Source organism: Ochotona princeps, chromosome 1 (assembly GCF_030435755.1).
Source record: "Ochotona princeps isolate mOchPri1 chromosome 1, mOchPri1.hap1, whole genome shotgun sequence".
NCBI classification, from domain to species: domain Eukaryota; kingdom Metazoa; phylum Chordata; class Mammalia; order Lagomorpha; family Ochotonidae; genus Ochotona; species Ochotona princeps.
The window spans coordinates 43,685,042-43,708,131 of NC_080832.1; the positions used below are offsets into that span (position 1 = coordinate 43,685,042).

Consider the following 23,090-nt stretch of genomic DNA (forward strand, 5'->3'; position numbering starts at 1 on the left):
GCTGAGCTATCAAGCTTTTACTCCTTAGAACTAAGTTTTGGATTTTTTTATTGCATTTAGTACACAGCTTCCCTGGTGATTAGACCAGCAGTTCTGAAAACCAAAATGTTCTTTACAAATGTACTGTATTGTCTATGGGAAAATAGGTGTCATAATGACCCTGTTTGGACCCAAGAAAGACTTTAGGAAGACACTATAAAATATTGTGAAATTCCTCTTCTAGCAGACAGTCATCTAAAAGAATAATTTCTGCTTATTTCCTATGCATATGAATATTCAAAATGAGGACTTGATGTGATGACTAAATAGTTAATTCTCTCCTTGCAAGTGCCAGGATCCATAGGAGTGCCTGTTTGTATCCTGGCTGCTCCACTTCCCATCCAGCTCCCTGCTTATGACCTGGGAAAGCAGTAGAGAATGGGCCAAAGCCTGGAGACCTGCACTCAGGCAGGAGACCCGGAGGAAACTCCTGGCTTCCGGCCTTGGATTCACTCGGCTCCAGCCATTGCCCAAGCCACTTGGGGAGTGAACCAGTGGACAAAAGATCTTTCTCTGCTTCTCCTTCTCTCTGGAAATCTAATTTTCCAATGAAAATAAGTAAATCTTTAAAAAATATATTCAAGGGCCCAGCGTGATAGTATTGTGCCCGGATTTTGAGATCCCCAGAAATCATCAGGAGTCTGAAGTCGATCCAAGTGCACAAGGATGTTTTATTCGAGCTTGTTCGTCTGAGCCTGTGTTCTTGGTTGAGAGCAGGCAGCTGGCTGACCTACACCCCTTACCGGAGTATGACCCCGAACAGCACATTCATAGGGTTTTTATAGGGGCAGTCCACAAGAGCTTGAAAGGGGACAATTCACAATAGCCTGCGAGGTGAGGGGAAATACCATATATTCCCTACCTATCTGGGCTGGATAGCTCAGGCCTGGAGAGCTCAGGCCTGTCTCTTCTCTGTTCCAACAATTAAGGTAACCACCCACTTAATTACTTGGAGCCACCTGTGAGATAACCAGACTTGGGTGGGCTTTGATTCATGAGATTGGAGCCCATCCGAGTTTTGGTCACATAGGCCATTGGCCTGCAAGCTCACTCAGTTTGTTATAGCAATGAGCCATGAACAAATCGTTGGGATTTTGATCCTAAGGTTCCTCTTAGCATAACAGCTTAAGTTCTCACCTTGAACACTCTGGGATCCCATCCCAGCCACCCCACTTCCCATACAGCTCTCTGTTTGTGGCCTGGGAAAGCAGTCGAGGATGGCCCAAAGCCTTGGGACCCTGCACCCACATGGGAGACCTGGAAAAGGCTCCTGGCTCCTGACTTCAGATTGGCTCAGCTCCAGGTGTGGCCACATGGGCAGTGAACTGTTGGGGACAGAAGATCTTCCTCTGTGTTTCTCCTCCTCTCTGTATATCTGCCTTTCCAATAAAAATAAATAAATCTTTTAAAAATAAAAAAATAAATACTCAAAAGGAAATGATTTTTTTCTAAATCATGATTCTACTGGAAACCCAATTGATTACTTAATCAAATGGAAGATCTGGTGTACTGCATCTTACACCAAACAAAATATTTTTGCCCCCATCAAGGAAGAAAACCACTGGACACGATTTCCTTAGCATATCACATTACATTGTATAATGAATCATAGATTTCTGTGACTTTCTTTTATTATGAGAAATAATTTAATTACCTTTTTTAAAGCATTGCCTATTTGATAGTTATATAACAAACCACTTTAAGACAGTTGACTGTTAACAGTAGCAATTTGTTACATCATGAACTTTGGGAATGCCTTACTTTGTTTCATTATTAGTTGTATTAATATTTCTAACTCCAAGTGAACATTTGTTGAATTTATTTTTATTGAGTAGTCAGACATCTTTTACATTGAAGAGAAAACCCTTCAAACAGTTTTTTTCTTTTGGGTAGGTGAATGACAATTGCTTGATCAAAAAGATAAAAATATTTTTACTAGCTAACCCGTGTAGTTCCGGAGCATTTTCGTGTGTGTTGTCCTGTCTGATCCCACTGCGAGCCTTCACTGTAGACTGAGCAGGTGACACTTAGATTTCTGCATCGTGAGTGCCTGCTTAGAGTTTTTAAGGGACTTGCTCAAAGTCATACTGGAAGATTATGTAGAAACATAATTTATTGATTCTCTGTCTCATTTTTTTATTTGACTTCAGCCTCTCTGTTGTCTAAATTATCTAGATAAAGTGTTCTTCATTATTGAAATGCAAATTTCCCCCTTAATGGGGAAATATTAGCAAAACTACTAAATCATTGTTTAAACACAGGAGAGAAATCAGTGGAATTTTGCTGAAGATAAAAAAGATTATGCTTAGAACTGGAGACCATTATGCTCAGTGAAATGGGCCAGTCCCCAAAGAGGAAGTGTTGTATGTTCTCTCTGATATAAGGCAACCTTCATGCAAAATGCAAAACAAATGGATGTGTAGGTAAACAAGTATAGACGTATCTTCTCACAGATGGACTGCGTAATGGAGACAAGCATACCGGGAAGTGAAGATACATTGCAGTATAATAAACAAATAAAAGGACTCCCAGTGAAACAGTTTACAGCACCTTGACAGTAAGATAATAGATTTTCCACCATTGTCTGTACCTGCAGTGCCATGACACACTGAAAGAGTTGCACTTGTGACTATGGCCCAAGTATAATACTATTGTAATAATATGTGGAAAATGGAGGGAGGGGAACGGGAAGTAAGGACAGAGAGAGAGGAATCCTTAGCCTACAAAACTGTATCATGGAAAATAATAATAATAATAGCAGTTATGTCAGTAGCCATGATTAGCTAAACTATTGAGCAGGCGAGGCCAAAGCAATAACAACAAAAACATGTCATGTGATGACTTTTAAATGCAAATTTAGACTCAATTATGATCAATTCTTGAAACTAACAAGAAAGAAAGACATTGCTGCCCAGATTTTCACAATTTTTAAAGCATTCTTGGGTGAAGGGAGAAGATTTTCTAAGTAAAGCACAGAACCAAGAATGTTTATATTGAGAGGAAAATATGGAAAAATTTACCATATAAAGATCAGTGTAACCAAAAATGACTAAAACCGAAAAGGGCAACAAACTGAAGGAAAATTTCAAAACATAGAATGGGTGAAATTAAGATTTATTAATGTATAAAAAGCTTCCTGAGAGCATTGGGGTCAATGCTTATGGCTAATATAACATGATTAAACAATTTTTAAAGTTTTGAAGAGGTCTACCAGTTCATCAATAGAGAGTTGGTTTGGGCCTGGCACAGTATAGTGTCTAAAGTCCTCTCCCTGCATGCGTTGGGATCCCCTATAGATACCAATTTGTATCCCAGCTGCTCACTTCACATCCAGCTGCCTGCATGTGGCCTGGGAAAGCAGTAGAGGATAGCCCACAACCTTGGGACCCTGATCCACATGGGAGATGCAGAGGGAACTTCTGGCTCCTGGCTTCGGATCAGATTGGCTCAGCTCCAGCCGTTATGGGCACTTGCAGAGTGAACCAGCAGGTGGAAGATCTTTATCTCTCCTTCTCTGTGTAAAAATAAATAAATCTTCTTTAAAAAGAGGTTTTGTTTAATAAAATGTGATTACCCATTTTATAATTCAAGGTTATGATGCAGCTGTTAAACATTGTTATCTCAGAATAGTATCCTTGGTGGACTATTAAGATAAGCATGTTGATTATAATGAAATCACAGTTTATTAAAAATTACAAGTTCTGAAGGGAAGGCACTCAATTAATTTCACACAGTTAGCTAAGCTTCAGCCTTATAGCCCCGACATCTCATATGGATTCCAGTTCATGTCCCAGCTACTCCAGTTCCCATCCATCTCCCTGCTTACAGACTGGGAGAGCAGCAGAGGATGGGCCAAAGCCTTGGGAAACCCACAAGAGGTTCCTGACTTCTGGTTTCAGATCTGCCACAACTCTAGCCATTGCGGCCATTTAAGGAGTAAACCAGTGGATGGAAGAGACCTCTTTCCCCTTCTGTCTTTGACTCTGCCTTTCAAATGAAAAACAGTAAGGTGAATCTTTTTTTAAACAATAGCAAATTCTCAATGTTTGCATCCGTGCAGATGATTAACATTGCATAACCCTAACTAAAAGTACAAGTTGGAAGTGCAGGAAGAATTGTAAAGGGATAACGATGTAATATTGGCTTTTACTCAAGTAATCTCTACATTATTCGACTCATAATAGAGTGTACACTACTTGAATAATTTTTGCACTTATAAGTAATGCTTGGATAGAAAGGAAAAAGGCAGTAATACCAAAATATCAATACAAGTTCACGCTAGGCTCTTCTAAGAAGTGCAATGCCCACTGAATATTAGAAACCTGTAACTGAAGAAATGCAAGTTTAAACAGGTTAATGTTGTTTACTGCAACAATCAAGTAAATGCCCAGCTAATGAGCAGTTGCGCCATTGTCGTGCACATTTAGAGAGAGTATGTATTGGGGCAAATGATAAGGCGAATAGGTAATGTTTACTGAGCATGTACTTCACAATAGAATTCCGTGGTTTTGTCCCGAGGACATCCCCATGTATGTACACCTTGTTAATAATAGCAAAAAAGGAGAAATGTTCAGTAAGTCATTGTACCCCTGCAGACAGAAACTCTGCAACTGCAGAGGGAGGAGTGGGACACCAAGCGGCTTTCCTCTTCGGGAAACACTGAACATCAATGTTGTTTCCTTTTATTCTTTCATTTTATGTGCATGACCACAGAAAAATAGATTTCATTAAAGTGTTACATAGAACACTAACATCAGAATCTAAAATATGAACTTCTTTCATTTCTATTAAGTAATATTTTGTATGATTTTAGCATTTTGCCATATGCATGCTGGCTTTGTAATTCTAAATGATTTTAGTAAAACAATTGCAAAAAAAAAGCTCAAATTGAATAATTTTTATTTTTAAAAGAATTTTTAAAAAAAAAACCAAAATGTTAAAATTTGGTTTATTCTTATAGTTGTGAACAACAGTTTTTATAGCAAATCCATGAAACAGAATTTATACTTATGTTTGTAGCACCTGCTATATCCCAGTCTTTTCCATTAACAAAAAAATGGTTTCAGTACTTACTCAGCTGGCATAGCCAAAAAATTAGAAATCTTTCTTAATTCCCGTCTTCCTGTATCCCCACATCCTGTTGTTCCTAGCAGCTCTTGCCTGCAGCATGTGACCTGTCTCCCAGTTCCGACAAGGTGTGTTCTGCTCCTTGCAGACATGAAGATGTCATTGGTCCTTCTCTTACATCTGTTCTCAGCTCATGCCTGGATAACCATTTGCTTGCTTGTTTTCTTTCATGTAAGCTACTCTAAGCCTAACCTCCATCACAAATTCTGAAAGTGCAAATCAGGTTTTATCATCCCTTCTTTAAAAACCCTGAGTGACTTCCCATTGCAGTTGAATCCTGTGTGTTCCCCTTTATCCAGGTCTCTGGTGTTTGCTCACTGCTTACCTTTGAGGTAGACCTGCCGCTCCGTTCTCACACTTACGGTCATGCCCACCTTGGAGCACTTGCAGGAGCCACTCCCCAGTTCTCAGTGGCAGGTTCATTTGACCATTTCTGATTTCAGCTTCACTGTCTTCCTTTCAACCTGCTCCCTTCAACAAACCAACCTAAGAAGCTCATTACCATTTTGTTTTATTTTCCGCTTGGCACCTCACATAACATTTGCATCCTACTGTTAGCTGAAGTTGGTAACTGACTATTTAGATTTTCCTCATGATATCCAAGAAGGCATTTTCATATTGAATAAAGAGAAAGATAGCCCATAAGCATTCTTGTTCTTACACTGACATTCAAGGGACAAGAAGGGCTGCATGACAACCATAAGATATACTTTATAGCAGGAGTAGACCCACTCCATAGAACCCTGGCATCCTCCTGACTTCACAGCTGTTCATTTCAGACCCGATCCATCTGGAAGGCTTGTGTTAGTCTGTTATAACCTTCCAAGTTTGCCTCTCCCTTTCCATTTCAAATTATTTTCTTTCTCTCAAATACTAACTGTCACATTCCTATTCCCCAGCTCACTGTGGCGGAACATTGTCTGGGGCCTAATTATGGGATAAGATTTGCTGAACACATTACCATACACCTTACCCTGTATGCGTAATGCTGTGTCAAATACAAACTCTGGGAACAAGCCATACGGAGAGGAAGCTTTTTTCTTTTTATTAAAGGCAAAATGAAAGTGACTATTGTTTTTATTTTCAAAATAATATTTTGGTATTTTTATTTTAGCATTTCATAATACTTCCTAAAAGTAGGTAGTTATTAAATTGAATCTACATTTTTGTGTGTTATCACTCATTTAAATGAATGCTTCCTTAAAGACAAAATAGTAATTGTAATTTTATTTCAAAATACTAGACTGATATTTTTATTTTTTTACATTTTACAGATAAAGCAATCATCCAGTATTTTTAGGAACTACAGTTATGTCTGTGAATGCATGCATTTTGAGTATTTCTTCTGGAAAATAAGTAGTTTTGCTATTAAAGCTCCACCCGTGAATTTCTCAGTCCTTTGAAATTATTTTTCAAATGTTGACATCTTTAGGAGGCTACCAAAGTTCAGAGCATATAACTACATGTTTTGATTATTCTTACTTTATAAAAATGGTTAAGAAATTCAATAACATTTTCAGTTTCTTCAATAGTATAAAATTTAGTGAAAAAAGCATAGACATGTAAATTGAATATCAACACATGTGCAGTATTTTAACTAAAAGTATTAAACTTTCTTAATTTTACAGAAAGTATTATGGTTACTGTAGTATGTTAGAAATGAATTCGTTGCTGCCATTTATAAGTGCAGCTGTTGTCAAATTAAGACAACTACCATGTGACATCCATTTGAGGAATTGTATCTCCGGTTAAGGAGATAAGCTAAGCATGCATGAAAAGTTAAGCACAGAAGATAACACAGGGCAACCTGTAGCTAACTGTATACAGATCGGATTATTTTTAAGCAGTGACTTTACTTTCTCTTGGGATATTGGTGAGGACCAAAATGGGGCAGACATTGGTTTTGTTTTGTTTTTTTTTTCTTTTTTTAAAAGATTTTATTATTATTGGAAAGCCGGATATACAGAGAGGAGGAGAGACAGAGAGGAAGATCTTCCATCCGATGATTCACTCCCCAAATGAGCCGCAATGGGCTGGTGCGCGCCTATCCAAAGCCAGGAACCAGGAACCTCTTCCGGGTCTCCCACGCGGGTGCAGGGTCCCAAAGCCTTGGGCCGTCCTCAACTGCTTTCCCAGGCCACAAGCAGGGAGCTGGATGGGAAGTGGAGCTGCCGGGATTAGAACCGGCGCCCATATGGGATCCCGGGGCTTTCAAGGCGAGGACTTTAGCCACTAGGCCACGCCACCAGGCCCGGTTTTGTTTTAGTAGTTCATATTTCGTTGAAAAGAATACCTGTGTTTATGATTGAGTATTCCTTTATTTATTATTTCCTTTATTATTATGTTTACTGTTCATTGTCCTCTGTACTATTTTGTCATGATTTTGCCTCTGATATTTTGTGTTTTTAAAACTTCAGTTGCCAAACTATTTCACGACACAGCTTCCCGCTGCCTGCCTTCAAACCAGCAGCTTTAGACAGAAAGCAGAAAAATAGGAGTGAAATAGCTCAATAATTTCAAAATCTGTGGCCTCTGGGAATAATCCTTGGGTCTGTTTGTTCTTACCATAAGCTATGCACAGTTATTATTTGTGTTACTTCTTACATGTAAATCCAAAGCTAAGAAAAGCTAACATAGAATTTTAAGTTATAATTTAATTTTGTGGTTGGTTCTACAGCTTTAAATGGAACATCCTAGTTGTTGGCTTTAATTATCTAAGCTCCACCTATTTCTGAAACTTTCTGATTATTCACTAATTGTGAATTAAATAGAAATGGTAGTATTAACTATGTGACTCCACTATGGGTTACTTAATCCAACCTTAATTTCACTAAAATTTTCTGAAAAAGTAATTTCTGGTGACTCTGAATAACAGTCGTAAGCAATTTATTAGGTATCCAAGAATGAATTTTTCTCAGGTGGTTCAATAGCTGCAAAAGACCTACAGTGAGAATTTGCTGAACTGGGCAGTAAGATATTAATGTGTTCTGTATCCTAGTCAGATGAAGTTCACTTTCATTTACAAAAAAATGTAATTAGGCCCGTTTGATTTCTTGGCTATGCCCACTGAAACACAGAAATGTTTTCCAAAGCCTGTATTTCCTTTTTACAGCTAACTTAATAAAATTTTAATTGGATTGTAGTTGAGACCCCCAGCCCCCTAAAATTTCATTACCACCCATCTTGACCATAAAATTCCCTGACTGTGTCTATGCAGTGTTTGATGTTTGCATTGCATCGTTAGTGGCATGAGGTAAGCACTCAGTATATTATGGTCAGTCTTTGCTGCTCAATTTGGCAAGATGCATCCAAAGAGCATGTATTTAAACCTTTTGAATTACTCATTTAATGTTGTTGTTAGATATATACTTCACAACTTCAGCAGAACCTGACATGAGTTTTGGCATCATTAATAAAGAAATACTGTTTCTGACAGGAATTGTTCCGTTATATAAGTGCCCTAAGACCACTTATGTCAGACTTAACAACTTTCATGGACTAAATAAAACTTCCCTGATTATTGAGAATATCACATGTAAGTTATCAGTGTTTTTTGGTTTGTTTTTCATCAAAAGTGTGTTCCCCAAACAAACAAAAACCTATAGGAAGGACATGGATTCAGAATAAAAATTATTTAAGTTGAATAAAAGGTATTCTTCATCAGACTATTCCCTCCCGTCCTTATTTCCCTCATGTTGCCCTATCTCAGCTCTCCTAAGTCATGACCTCAGACTCCTGCAGCTTCGTAATAGTAAACCATATGATTAGGCCACAAGAGATGTTTCTCTTATGCCTCTAACAGGGATATGTGTTTGGTGACAGTAAATATAAGGTTGTACGAGTGTTGCTTATACCTGAAGCAGGGTGGGTTCCAGTGGCACAACTCTTTTAGTTTTGCCTTTAAATTTGCTAAATTAAACATTGATCTGGCAACTGCATGTCTGAACACGATCCTGGTCCTGGGGATTGTACATATGCACAACACAACATCTCTGTCCGTGATGGCTTCATGGGAAAGAAATGAATCCAAAGTCAAGTTTCATGCAAAAAGATTATAATCCTTACACTCACTTTGAGAACACAAATGCTTATACACTTTCTTTGATAACTTTCTGGGAACTTTTTGAAGATTCCTCTTATGTCTATATTTTTAAAAATATGTATCAAAACTTGCATCTTTTAATTCCATTTTCCATGAACTTTGTAAAGTAGATCCTTGGTAAAAGTAGTAATAAGAATAATAATAAGCAATACTGGCCACCGTGGGTTAAAGGACAAAATTATAAAGCAGAATTTGAAGATTTTTTTTTGAGCCTAGAAACTGTATTGATTTCATGTAGTTTGACCCAGAGATGATCCACAGACCCATAGAAGGAAGCAGACAAGGAGATGGGCAAAATGGCCAAAATATCATTCGTGTTAAGTACTGTCTTCTCATGATAGGTATAAAACACAGTAATGGCATAATTGCTTCAAAGTCTAAGTAAAAGGAAATTTTAGAGGAATACTTGGGAAATAAATTTACTGAATTACAATTTCTCAAGTAAGAATATCCTGAGGTTTCTTAGAAAAGTGTCTGAATGCAGTGGTGGTGTTTAGCCGCCCGTCTCCCAGTGTTGAACGGCTCATGCGATGATTTATAACACATGGTTCTGAGATATTCCAAGAATTTTAGAGGCTGTCACGTATGGCAGTATGTCATAGGCCCACATTCTAAAGTTAAACAACTTTGTAAATGGTGGAAATGTATACCTTAAATATACACTTCCAAATCCATCTTAATTATAGTTTAGAGGATTAAAATTAAAATAACGTCTTCCAACTGAAATCTATGTAGACATTTTTATCTGAAAAAAATTAGCTTCAGTACCTACCAGTAGCATATGCTTAATAAATTATAATATGTATATTCAATCAAATGTTGTACACTTGCCAACAATGATGATGTATAATGACTAGAATGGAAAATGTCTATTACAAATGCAGTATGTATTTAAAGCGGTATTTAGAATATGATTCCTTTTATTTTATTAAAAACATGATAAAGTAAGTTTCTGTGTGTGTGTGTCCTAGATTTATTAGTTCTGCTCTGCTTTTTGATAGTGTTCCCTGAAACTAATGAAACTAAGGGTAGGATAGTAATTATCAAGGAGCTATTACCCAGAGAACAGCTGGGAAAGAGAATTATGTGTCTTTAGAATTTGGGAGCCAGTTACTCATGAGAATAGAGAAGGCATCTCCAGTCTTTGAAAGCCCCGGCTTCCCCCATAATCCAGGGTAATCAGATGCAAACACAACAGCGTGGAGATTTAGAATTAAACCATAAGTACTCAGGTTCAGCTATATCTAAAGTAACTGCCCATGATGAGATTGAACAAACCTGTGATGAGTGTTAGGAATTTTTGTCATTAACCCAGGACGCCAGATGCTGTGAGCCACACAGGAGATCTTTATTCCAGTGGGGGAGAAGGCCACAGGGAGAGAAAACGCAGGGCCGAAGAATATGGCATGGGAAGAGGGAGAAGGCAGAAAGAGATAGGGGAAGAGAGAGAAGTCTCCTGCCTTAGTGACAGGAGGGGGCTCTAAGAGAAGAGGGGGGGGGGAGAGAGAGAGAGAGAGAGAGAAAGAGAGAGAGAGAGAAGGGCAGCGGGCGCTCAGACCTGTGCCTTTATGGCTGGGGGCAGGCATACCAGCCAGGAGGGTTTTGTGGGTAGGGCCATGGGAGGGCTGCAAAAGATTGGTAGATGTGGTAGTAGGCGGGTAGTAGGTGGAGGGGCTGCAAGGAATTGGTGGATAGGGCAGTCAGATACAGTGCCAGGAGGTTACAGCGGATTGGTGGGAATGGGGTTGCAAAGTACAGCAGATTGATGGAGAACAGGGTTGCACATTTACAGCAGATAGGCAGATAGCAAAATTGAAACCTAAAGGGCTCGAACCTAGGGGAAGCAGATATTTAAAAATGGCTCCAAGTCCAAGATGACGGAGATCTTATCAATCTTCAGTACAGATGTTTGAGTCACTTCTCACAGTAAGATTGAACAAGATACAACAAAGCTTAAATATTATTTTAGGCTTTGGTTAAAAAGATTGAATGTGGGATTCCTTGGGGATTTTACGCACATACTACTGTTCAGAGGCAGGAAAAAGGTGCATTTGAATTAATTCAGCTCCGTGACCCCTTAATTAGCACCTTTCCCTCCACGGAATAGTTCTTCCTCGTCAGATTTTCAGTCATGGAGCTGATACAGTAGCATATTGGCTGCTCTTAAAGTGCCAGACCCTGGAATTGTTAGTCCAGCGCTTAGTAGAACAGTAGAATGTAAACTTGAAAAGACTGGCACTAGGCAACTCCTTTCAGGAAGGAAGCATCCATAAGTAAGGCTGAACTTGCCCTATCTCAAAATCATAAAGCCTTAGGAACACAACTGAATGAAGCAACCATTTGTGACATTTCTAATAATTCTTTATTAATTTATGTAAGAATCCAAAAGGGCTAATATTTGGGTGGTCTGTTCTGTTGAATTCATGTATCTTTCCAGTTGCACTGAAGTAAGGCTACCTAACAGTATGTAGGCTGGCATAAGGGTGAATTTCTTCCAAACCTTGCTAACTATAGACTCAAGGATTGAACGATATTCTAGTGTATGAACTTGAAGAGAGTTGGTTCACTTATTAGCCGATCAGAAATTATTCAAGCAGTAATTCTCAAAAATTTTAGTGCACCATTTCTCATTTCGCATGGAATAACAAGCAGCAAGGTACAATAATTTAAAAGTTATAGCTAATCAAGTCTTCATGCCTATTCAATGCCTTGTTTATGTATTCATCTGGCAGTTTTTTAGAATAATTTCAGCTCCATAAATTATTTGTTGCATTTGATCATACCAGGATACCCAAATATGTATTAATGTTCCACGTGGTAGTTGGGAAGTTACTAATGTATGCACACATCCCCTCAGTTCCCCAGTTTATGGTTATTTTGAAAGAGTCCGCTGGCAATGCAGGGCAATAGTAGAGTCAGAATTGTTAGCAGCATGAATTTCAGACATGAATAAAACAGTGCCACTAGCTCTGTTAACTGTTCCCTGGAGAAGGAAGGCATAAAATACCCATTATTTGTCAGGGCTGTGAGGTCAGTAAATAATTATACCTTCCTATTTTTCAGTACAGAAGAGTGAGAAAGCATGTTGACACTGCTGATAAACTGCATTCAGTTGTAGTCTCTGAAGCAACAAGATAGCTTTCCACCATTTCAAAAGAGTCTTCAGGACTCAATTCTTTTCAAGACATGCTTCTGATTGCAGCCACCAAAACCAGATATTTTTGTTGTGATGTTTTATTTTCAAATAATGAGTACCTTCATAGAGCACTGAGAAGTTAAATTAGAACATATAATAATAAATAATACTCTAGTTTAAAGTGGAAGAATTAGGCACTGGGCGAAACAGAAATAAAGTGATAACAAAAGTTTGAAATTCTCCACTAGGATTCTCTGAACCAAATACTTGGCAGCTCCCCAGATGGTGTTAATTGCCTGTGTATACATTTCCATATGGCATCTCCTCATTTGGCCTTAAAATGTAGTCATTATAACAAAATTCAGAATATTCAGTTCCTTTCTTTCATGCCTTTCATATGGAGCTAATAGTTGCTTAACACCAGCTATTATTTTAAGACTTTTTTAAAAATGTTATTCATACTTTTAAAGTAAGAAAATCACAGCTGCCTTTAAAATATTGTGCTAATGAGACTCAAGTTTAAAAGATTTAACCCTCCCCTGGTCTAGAGCTACACAATGATGTGATGCCCGGATTCCTAGACTAAGAAAGAAGTCTCTCTGAATTCATTTTCACAAACCCATTTTTTGTATTAAATGCTTACTCTTTTTAGAGTCTCACAAATACATTGATTGTTAAGTAGCCATTGACTATGGAGACAAAATGAATCTTAACAATCTTGTGTTCATCTTCCTTTTTGTGAGTAATCAGAAGTTGCTGTTAACTCAGTGCGTGCCTGCCGTGCAGGATGGGAAGCAAAGCTTTTGCCTGAGACACACATTTCAGCCTTGAGGACCCATGTGAGGCCCCATGTGAGGCCCCGTGTGAGGCCCCGTGTGAGGCCCCGTGTGCACTGCCCTTGTGGATCTGCAGGTCTTTGCAGTTTAGACTATTGAAAGGCAAGTGACATTGCATATCTAGCTACAGTTGTGGCCTCACTGATTTCTTGAGCCCCTTCCCTGAGTAATATTTAAAAGCTGATTACAACCATTAATCTTATAAGTAAGCAGTTTTACTGAAACACACTAGTTCTGTAGGCTGAATGAATGGTAAGTAAAGCTATCTTTTCATAAGAACACACCATGTGTCCTAAACCATTTGCTTTCTGGCGTGACATTTTTTCGCTAGTGCTTTTAGCGTTCTTGCTCCCCTATAATTACATGGTGGTAGAAAGGAGTGCTGCTTTCCTTAGATATGGATGTGTTCAAAGGAGACGTGAGGACTATATAACCCTTTTTAAACTGTAATGTTTAACACATTCAGAAATTTTAAGTGTATCTTTGATTTTCACTCCATTTACCCCACTAATGGCAGAGAACAAATATGTGGATACAAAAATAATTCAGGATTGAGTAATTTGGAGTTATTTGTCTAGCTGAGTATGCCACCACACACTGCAACCCCTTGCAATGAAAGCTTCAGTGCCTGATCATTACAGGGAGTGAGGTGGCGGGGAATGGGGGTGGTGAGAGAGACAGACACCTGGGAGTCCTCAGCTCACTCTTTTCTTCACCAGCCACTCGCACGTTGACATTCCTTAATGTTGCAGCTTCATTCGTTGTTTCTCCAGGATACAGAAAGTTTTGATTTGCTTCATAGAGTTTCATCATAGACTCTCATCAGTGATAAAACAAGTGGAATATGACTTCACTTCATGGGTCAGGCATTTGGCATAACAGTAAAGATGCCACTGAGGACACTTGGGCTCATGTCAAAATGCCTGAGTTTATGTCCCAGCCCCACCTACAGTTCCAATGTCCTGCCGAGGAGCACCCTGGAAGGCAGTCACAGTGGTTTGAGTACTTGGGTCCCTACCACCTGCATGGAAAACCCCTATTGGGTACCTTGGCCCTGGTTTCAGGCTAATCCTGCCTAACCACAGCAGGCGTTGAGAGAATAAACCAGGGAAAAATAGATACAACTTGCTCTCTCTTTCCCTCTTTCCCTCTTTCTCTTCCTTCTAAATAAATTTGTAAGAACTAGCAAAAAAAAAAATCGGTATGTTCTGGACAAATACATGACCAATTACTATGTGCATTAGACATAAAATTTTAAATTAGCTGTTTAGTGTATTTGAATGTTTGAATATTCTTTTTGTCGAAACCAACCGTGAAAATAAAAACTCACCCAAATTTCCAGAACCTAAAAAGTTTGGTGCATGTTCTGAAAAGATAATTTTCAGGTATCTGAATCTTATTTTCGGTTTACTCTTTATTAGGTATACTGCACATCTGAGTGTTTGAACAAATTCTAGATTTTGCTGTTAAAAGGAGCAGGGAGCAAGAGCTAGCCTAGCCCAGGATTCAGGCTCAGCAGCAACACTGAGGAGCCTGGGATTGCTCAGTCCGTGGTTGGGACTAATAGAAGGCAATTTGGTAAATTAAGAGGTGTAGGGGACAGCCAGAGCAGCGTTTAAATAGGGCTGAGCTTGAAAAAAAAGAAAAGTGAGAATCCCAGGAGCCTAAGGAGACCTGAGCTGAGCTTAGAGCTTTCTCTCCCACCACCTGCTCTTCCCTGTACTCATCAGGGCCAAAGCTGCCTGGGTCCGGCATAGGCCCCCTGTTGAAGTGTTCTCTCCAGGCCCTCAGACCGGGCCCCTCCTCCCTTCCTTACCAATTCTGACTTACGCTTCGGGCATCAACTGAGGGAGGCAGTGTTGGCTGTCCTGTGAGATTCCCACGTCTCATGTGAGAGTATCTGTGTTCATGTCAGAGTACCCCTGCTCTGCCTTCCAGTTCCAGACCCTCGTGTCATTGGGTCTCTGTCTCACACGTGAGTTCCTTGCACTTGGCTGCAGCTGGGCTCTACCCCAGTCATTGCAGACCTCTGGGGAGTGAAGCAGCAGATGGCAGATGTGTGTGTGTGTGTGTGTTACTGCCTCTTAAATACATTTAAAAACGAAAAGACGGAGTCTCTTGCTCTTGCTCAGGGATGGCTGTGAGTACTGCATTAGACTGCATTCTCTAGTCACACTTTACCTTGGCACTTCCCCCGTAAATTGGAAGTATTCATGTTTATATCATTCCAGCCTATTACACTGTAAGATCTTTGAAAAAAGAAAACCGTGACTTATTTTCATAACCCTGCCTGTAATCCAACCCCATGCTTAGCCCGTAGCAAATACACACATTCATAATGTACCTGTGCGCTAAAACCAAAATGTGATTGTCAGGTATTAGAAAAGAATTTATTGCCTAGGAGAATAATTGACTTAATTACTGATTCAAATTACCACATATCTCTTGAAGTTTTAAGTGGTTTTTCAGAAGTAAACTATTCCTACAAGTGTAATGATGTGTAAGAGTCATTTTATATGTGTGCACATCTATGCCCATAAGTATTTTTTTAAATCACCATGTGTTTGGGTGGGGGTGGGGGGGATTTATTTTATTTTTATTTGAAAGTCAGACATACAGAGAGGAGGAGACACAGAGAGGAAGATCTTCTGTCTGTTGATTCATTCCCCAAGTGGCCACAAGGCCAGAGCTGAGCCAATCCGAAGCCTGGAGCCTGGAGTCTCCTCCAGGTCTTCCACATGGGTGCAGGGTCCCAAGGCTTTGTCCTCAACTGCTTTCCCAGTCAAAGACGGATAGGAAGCAGGGCCACTGGGGTTGGAACCGGTGCCCATATGGGATCCTGGCGCATGCAAGGCAAAGACGTTAGCCACTAGGCTATCCTACTGGGCCCACTCATAAGTATTTTTTTAAAAAGCAGTGCTGCAAGGTGAACCATGACACCATAATTTTTAAAGGTTATACCTTTGAGCCCAGCACAATAGATCAGTGGCTAAATTGTCACCTTGAACATGCCAGGATTTGTTATGGGCTCCAGTTCATGTCCCAGCTGCTCCAGTTGCCATCCATCTACTTGCTTGGGAAAACGCTAGAGGATGGACCAAGTCCTAGGGACCCAGCACCCATGTGAGAGACCTGGAAGAGATGCTGGCTCCTGGCTTCAGACTGCTCAGCACCAGCCATTGCAGTCACCCGGGGAGTGAACCGGTGGACAGAAACTTTCTGTGTCTCCTTCTTTCTATAAATCTGCCTTTCCAGTAAAAATAAAGAAATCATTTGAAAAGAAAAAAAAATGAAGGTTATACAATTGCCTTCTTTCCGATTTTTACAATATGATTTTGTGGAGATTCTTGAGGAAAGAATGTGTTAGTGCCTGATATCCTCGGGCAATACATAAAGTAGTGTGAAGAAGAAACAGGAGGGCTAGTAAGTGGAACCAGGATTTGGGAAGGATGAAATGAGCAAATAGCAATTGCATTTCTGATGTTTACCTTCTGTCCAAATAAATCTTCTGTAGAATGTGACTTGTCTAACATTCCATGGCATTTCAGACTAAAATTAATTAAAATGTTGGGCTGGTGCAAGGTTGAAATGTTTTGATGGGGTTGTTTTATATGTTACTGGGAATCGTATGTCTCTGTGTACCTCCTGTACCTTCCAAAATATTTGTTCATCAATATCAGTCTCACAGAAACATCTTTATGACTGAAGTCAACACTAAGTTTTAATTTGGAGACGGGGGGGACACTTAAGCCAGTGTCCAGCGCTCCGTTTTCAGTGCTCAGTGTTAGAATACCCAAGTGGAGCATTTGCTGGGATGCCGTCGTTAAGAAGCTGTCTCCCTCACTTCTTCTGTTTGGAGCCGTGGCAGCCTCTGTGCGCCTGAGCCATAACGCTCCACCAATTCTCTTCTCCAGCGGCATTGGGAGAAACTGGCCCTGGGCCTCCGGAGGCAGCAGCATTCTGGCAGAGTTTGGAACCCTGCATCTGGAGTTCATGCACCTGAGCCACTTATCAGGAAACCCCATCTTCGCTGAAAAGGTGAGCGTCTGCAGTGCACCTTGAGGGTCTCAAAACAGCACCGGTGAGAAAAAAAAATGCCCTTCCCTGAGTGATGTAGTAAGATACAGTGTTATTAACATAGCAGTCAAGGCTAACAGAGCTCTTCCTTTAACCCAGAGAGAAGCCCATGGTCTTTCCATAGCACTTTCCAACCCCAGGTGAGAGAGCCGGCTTCCTCTTTTGGTTCTCTGCCTGCTCACAATACTTCACCTGTTAGAATATTTTTCATTATCTAAAAATGTATAGTGTCAAATAGACTATAAAAAACAAATACATGGAAATTTTTTTACGTATTTATACGTGATGTGGTCAAAGAATTCATTTGTAGTTTTCAAGAAGTAAACCTAAACGTGTTTGGGTAGATTCAGTCAGCACTGTGCCCTTAGATGGAGGCGCACTTTTCAGCTCCTCTTTGCAGCGGTTCTTGGAAGGAGTGGCCTCCATTGATCGTGTTCTCCTGAAGTCTGTCCAGTTGAGCTTTTCTCCCACCACATTTGTCACAGTGAACGGTGGCCCAGGCCAGGCGTCCTTTCTCCCCACGCGTGTTCCTTGTCTGCATTTGACAAGGGGGCAGTTTCTGCTTCATGAGGTGCTCCTCTGCTGCACTTGGCTGCAGGCGTGCAAAGCTCTCTCACAGTCTCACCATGCCTGTTGGCTTCACCGTAGGGATTTGTGGGTGACACCATTTAGCTAGCACGTCCTCTTGTATTTTTTTTTTTTTTTGCAGTGTTTGAAATCTCTTGATTTATTTTATTTTCTGTTTCTTACCAGTGGGTTGCAGAACCCCAAAAAGACTGTGATTTTGTTTATCCACTGTGTAGTATGGCGTGTAACATGTGGTCAATAATTAATCAATGTGACTATATTCACCAACTGTAATTATTTGGTAATGAAAATATGCTGACACTATGTTTATGCTATGTTTTCTTTTTTTGTTGTTGTTTTTTGTTTGTTTGTTTTAAAGATTTATTCCATTTTTATTACAAAGTCAGATATACTGAGAGGAGGAGAGACAGAGAGGAAGTGGAGCTGCCGGGATTAGAACCAGCAGCCATATGGGATCAAGGCAGGGACCTTAGCCACTAGGCCACGCTGCCGAGCCCTATGCTATGTTTTCTAACTCTGGATCTTTCAAATCAATTGATTTGTTTCTAACATGAAAAGATATAATCATGAAAGATGGCATGAAAACCGCCTCGGGAAGGGGTTTGGATTTTTCATTGAGAGTATTCAATTTTCTGTCGTAGGTCATGAATATTCGAAAGGTACTGAACAAACTGGAAAAGCCAGAAGGCCTTTATCCCAACTACCTGAATCCCAGTAGTGGGCAGTGGGGTCAACGTAAGTAAAGACATCAGTGTTTCTTCAGTTCTTTTTGGTGCTCAGCGTTGTCTAGCAGCAATGTGACGGAACACCAAGGAAGCATAAATCTTTCAGAATAATGTTTAGGAAAAGAGATGTGCGATCCCTTTTAATAAGGAGACTGTTGTCATAAGACAGGCTGCGTTAACAGGAAACTGGATTGTTTCCTTTCCATGTATAACTGTGCAGATGTGACACCACAGCACATCGAAGGCTGTTATCAGAGAGGAGGTAGGAAAGTTAACCTGTGACAAGCTGGTCATGCAGATCCCTTTGTGCTAACAGTGGCCAGAAGGGGTGTACACAGAGTGGCTGTGAATCGTTCTACTTCTTGGCACGTTTTTCTTGTTCGGTATGGCTGGTCAGTGAGAAAACCAAGTGAATCTTAAGATTTGGGAAACAGGCCCGGCGCAATAGCATGATGGTTAAAGTCCTCTCCTTAAATGCACCGGGATCCCATATGGGCGCCGGTTTGTATCCCAGCAGCCACGCTTCCCATCCAGCTCCCTGCTTGTGGCCTGGAAGAGCAATCGAGGATGGCCCAAGGACTTGGGACCCTGCACTCGTGTGGGAGACCCGGAAGAGACTCCTGGCTCCTGGCTTCAGATTGGCTCAGCTCCAGCCATTGTGCCACTTGGGGAGTGAACCATCGGATGGAGGATCTTCCTCTCTGTCTCTCTTTCTCTGTCTATATCCGCCTTCCCAATAAAAATAAATAAATCTTTTTTCAAAATTGGGGAAACTGAAAGAGTGATCAAGGCTTTTTCTCTACTGAATGTTAAGTCACAAAATGAGGATCTATTGGCGATACAGTTACATTCAGGGCAGGAAAAAGCCTTACGAAAGGATTTTTGTTAGGAAGAGCCCTCACTTCACACTCTTAGGACAGTTTTGATCAGGAGTAAAAAGATTCAAATTAGTTAAAAAAAATTTTTCCTAGCTAATCTGGAAAACCAGTGTTTGGTTAGATAGCACCTGAAAGCAGGTAAAGAATGTTAATGATAAACCCACTATGGCAGGGCAAACAGCGCTGTCTGAAAATTTTACTCTCATTTGGGCTGCTTTTTCTTTATACTTAAAAATTTCATTGTTGGATAGTTATGCTTCATGGTTACTTTAGGAAGTGTTTTTCCCAGTGAATAATTTCTTAGGAAAAATGAGCTAATACCCACATCTGTGTGATGGTACTAACTACAGAGGCCTTACCTGTTGAAGCGTTGGGCCCATGGTCAAGGCTGCCATCCTTGTCACTTAGACCACTAAAGTACGTGAGAACTTTCAGGGGCTTTCCAAGGTCACATTATTTTTATGATAATGACAACACATGCTGCTTTTTTTTTTGAAACCATGTTAACATGATCACGAATGTCACAAAAGTAATGTAAGGAAAACTGCCGAAGCTCCCGGGAGAACCAAAGCAGACACCACATGGTATTAATACACATTGTATTGTTCTCTGTACTTAAAACATACGGTTTTCATTTCTGAATATTATTGATGAAGTGGTAAAATGACTGATTCTAGTACATGGCAGCCCTTGCCTGTGTGTCTTCATGATGCTCCACACAGTGAAATGGAAAATACAGGAAAGCATGCTAACTGCAGGGCGAGAAGCGCTAGGCGCGACAAGAGAAACTTCCCAGGATTCGTTGTGAACTGAACTAACCACACACTATTTCATGGGTCAATAATAATAACAATAATAATTGGATGTTTGGACTTGAGTAATCAGTAGACATGTTCTTGAAAATGAGCCTGCCACTTCGAGGATAAGTGTCAGTATTTGTGCCAACAAAGATAAAACTGGAGTTTTTAATTAAAAATTGGAATTTGGGGAAACTTGCATTTGTCACCATGAACTTTGACAACTTTTCTGATTAAATTGATGGTGATTATTCACAAGCGTGGTTTTTGATATTGCGTAATGGAATGTGTCCACATTAAGAAGATCCACATGATTCAGGGATCCAATACTTTTCAAATGACCCAGCATACTGCTGCAAAATTACACATGAGAAAGACTTAACACAAGGTAGACCAATAGGAGTTTTTTTAAAAAAATGTATTTGGAAGTCACAGTTACAGACAGGAAAGAGACACAGAGAGAAAGAAATCCTCCATTCAGTGGTGCACTCCCCAGATGGCTGCAACAGTAAGTGCTGAGCCAGACTGAAACCAGAAGCAGGGAGAGCTCCTTCCAAACCTCCCTCATGAGTCCCATGCGCCCGGGGACTTGACCTGTTCGCTGCTTTGCGAGGCACATTAGGAGGGAACTGGATTAGAAGTGGAGTGGTCTGGACCTAAGCCAATGCTCTTAGGAGATATGAGTGCGTTTTGTTTTTGTTTTTGTTTTGTCTTTCTTTTTTTGTGGGTGGCAGCTTAACCTACTACACAACAGCAGTCCCACCAACGGATGTTAGTGTAACAAAATACAAAAGTCCTTTGATATAACTTCTATTTCCACATTGAAGCTAACTTTTAGCAACCACTTTTGTCAAATTTTCTCTTAGAATCGAAGAAAAATATCCACAGTTACTTAAAAAGATTGTTAAGATATTCTTGCTTTTTCCAAATGGAAAGCTGTGTAAGACTTAACTGTTATGTTTTGCCAGAACATGTCAGCAGTAGGTTGGAATTAGATATGAGAATGTAGGTGTCTTTTACCAAGGCAAACGTGAAAGGAATTTACAAAAAAACATCAAACAGTCGGGGCAGGCATTGGATACAGCAGTGAGAATGCCATTTCCGATGTTTGCCACGCGCAAGGGAATAGCCAGGTGCAGCCACTGCCTGCGCTGCCAGTCCGGCCTCCTGTGAGGGCGCGCCCTGAGAGGCCACGCAGGCTGGTACATGCATGTGGGCCCTTACCACCTGGCCCAGTGCCAGGCACTGTGGGCATTTGGGGGGTAAACCAACAAATGGGAGATCTCTCTATTTCTCTCCCCCTTTGTCCTTGACATTCAAATAAAGGAAAATAGTTAATAAAATTTTAAGTATAAAACAGTATCAGTCTATTTGTTTTGTTTTGGAAAACATAACATTTTGTGAAAAGTAAATATATGTTAATATAATAGCTAATGACTAATGACTTAACAAACACCTTTAAATTCTGTTTCTAAGTTTTAGTGTAATATTAAGAGCTATTACATAAATTGAATCACTCATTTGTTTCTAAGCGCATTAAAGATGCTAAAACTGAAAAAGCCTTTTTTAGCATTTTGTTTTACAGTAGTTTTACATTTACAAAGCGAAAATTGTGAGCGAAAATTGAGAACCCACATACCCTGCACCCCAGCTTTATACATCTCTTTGTTACAATTAATGAATCATGCCCAGTTTCCCCTATTGTTTTAGAGTTATTTATTTTTATTGGGAGGGCAGATTTACAGAGAGGAGGAGAGACAGAGAGGAAGATCTTTCATCCGATGATTCGCTCCCCAAGTGAGCACAACAGCCAATGCTATGCCGATCCTAAGCCAGAAGCCAGGAGCCAGGAACTTCCTCCAGGTCTCGCATGCTGGTGCAGGGTCCCAAGGCTTTGGGCCATCATCGACTTCTTTCCCAGGCCACAAGCAGGGAGGTGGATGGGAAGCAGGACGGCTAGGACACAAACCAACCCCGTTTGGGATCCTCGCACATGTAAGCTAAGGACTTTAGACGCTTGGCTACTGCTCCAGGCCCTTCTGTATTGTTTGTAAGCCAAACATCTTTCATATCGTCCTTCTCGCCCATTCTGTATTCAGTCTTTTTTTTTCTTTAATTTTAGCTCCAAAATATAAGGAAAAACATGTGATGTTTATCTTTCTGTGTCTAATTTATTTCTGTCAGCATTATTTCCTGTAGTTTTATTGATTTTGCTGCAAATGACAGAATGGCATTCTTTTTTATAGCTGAATAACATCCTGTTGTGTATATATACCACATTTTTTTAGATTTATTTATTTATTCTAATTTAAAAGGCAGAGCTATAGAGAGAAGGAGAGGCAGAGGAATGCTCCATCCTCTGGTTCTCTCTTCAAATACCTAAAATACCTAGAACGCAACTGGGCCGAGGCTGGGAGCCAGGAACTTCTTCCAGCCTCCATGTGGCTACAGGGGCCCAAAGTTGTCTACCATGCTCTGCTGCTCTCCCAAATGCATTAGCAGGGAGCAGCATCAGGAGAGGAGTATCCAGCCTCAAACCCACGCTTGCATGGGATGCTGGCACCGCAGGCAGGTGCTTAGCATGCTATGCTATGCACAGTGCCAACCCCCACATTTTCTTTATCTGTTCATCTAATGAGAAATACCTTGGCTGAATTCTTCTTTTGCCTATTATGAATAGGTAAAACATGTTCTAAAACATGTTAGAACACGTATCTGTTTGATACCGTGATTTTCATATCTCTCAGATATATACCCAGTGGAGGGATTGCTGAATTGTGTGGCA

The 23,090-nt window shown here is 40.2% G+C and overlaps 1 protein-coding gene across 1 annotated transcript in view; it reads left to right on the top strand.

Annotated features, from left to right (window-relative positions):
* Positions 1-23,090, top strand: part of MAN1A1 (mannosidase alpha class 1A member 1) — a 181,397-nt gene that overhangs the window by 132,624 nt on the left and 25,683 nt on the right. Inside the window, exons 7-8 of the mRNA XM_004597577.3 lie at positions 17,155-17,278; positions 18,547-18,640. Of these exons, the coding sequence (XP_004597634.2) occupies positions 17,155-17,278; positions 18,547-18,640 (218 nt within the window). The remainder of the gene's footprint in view (positions 1-17,154; positions 17,279-18,546; positions 18,641-23,090) is intronic.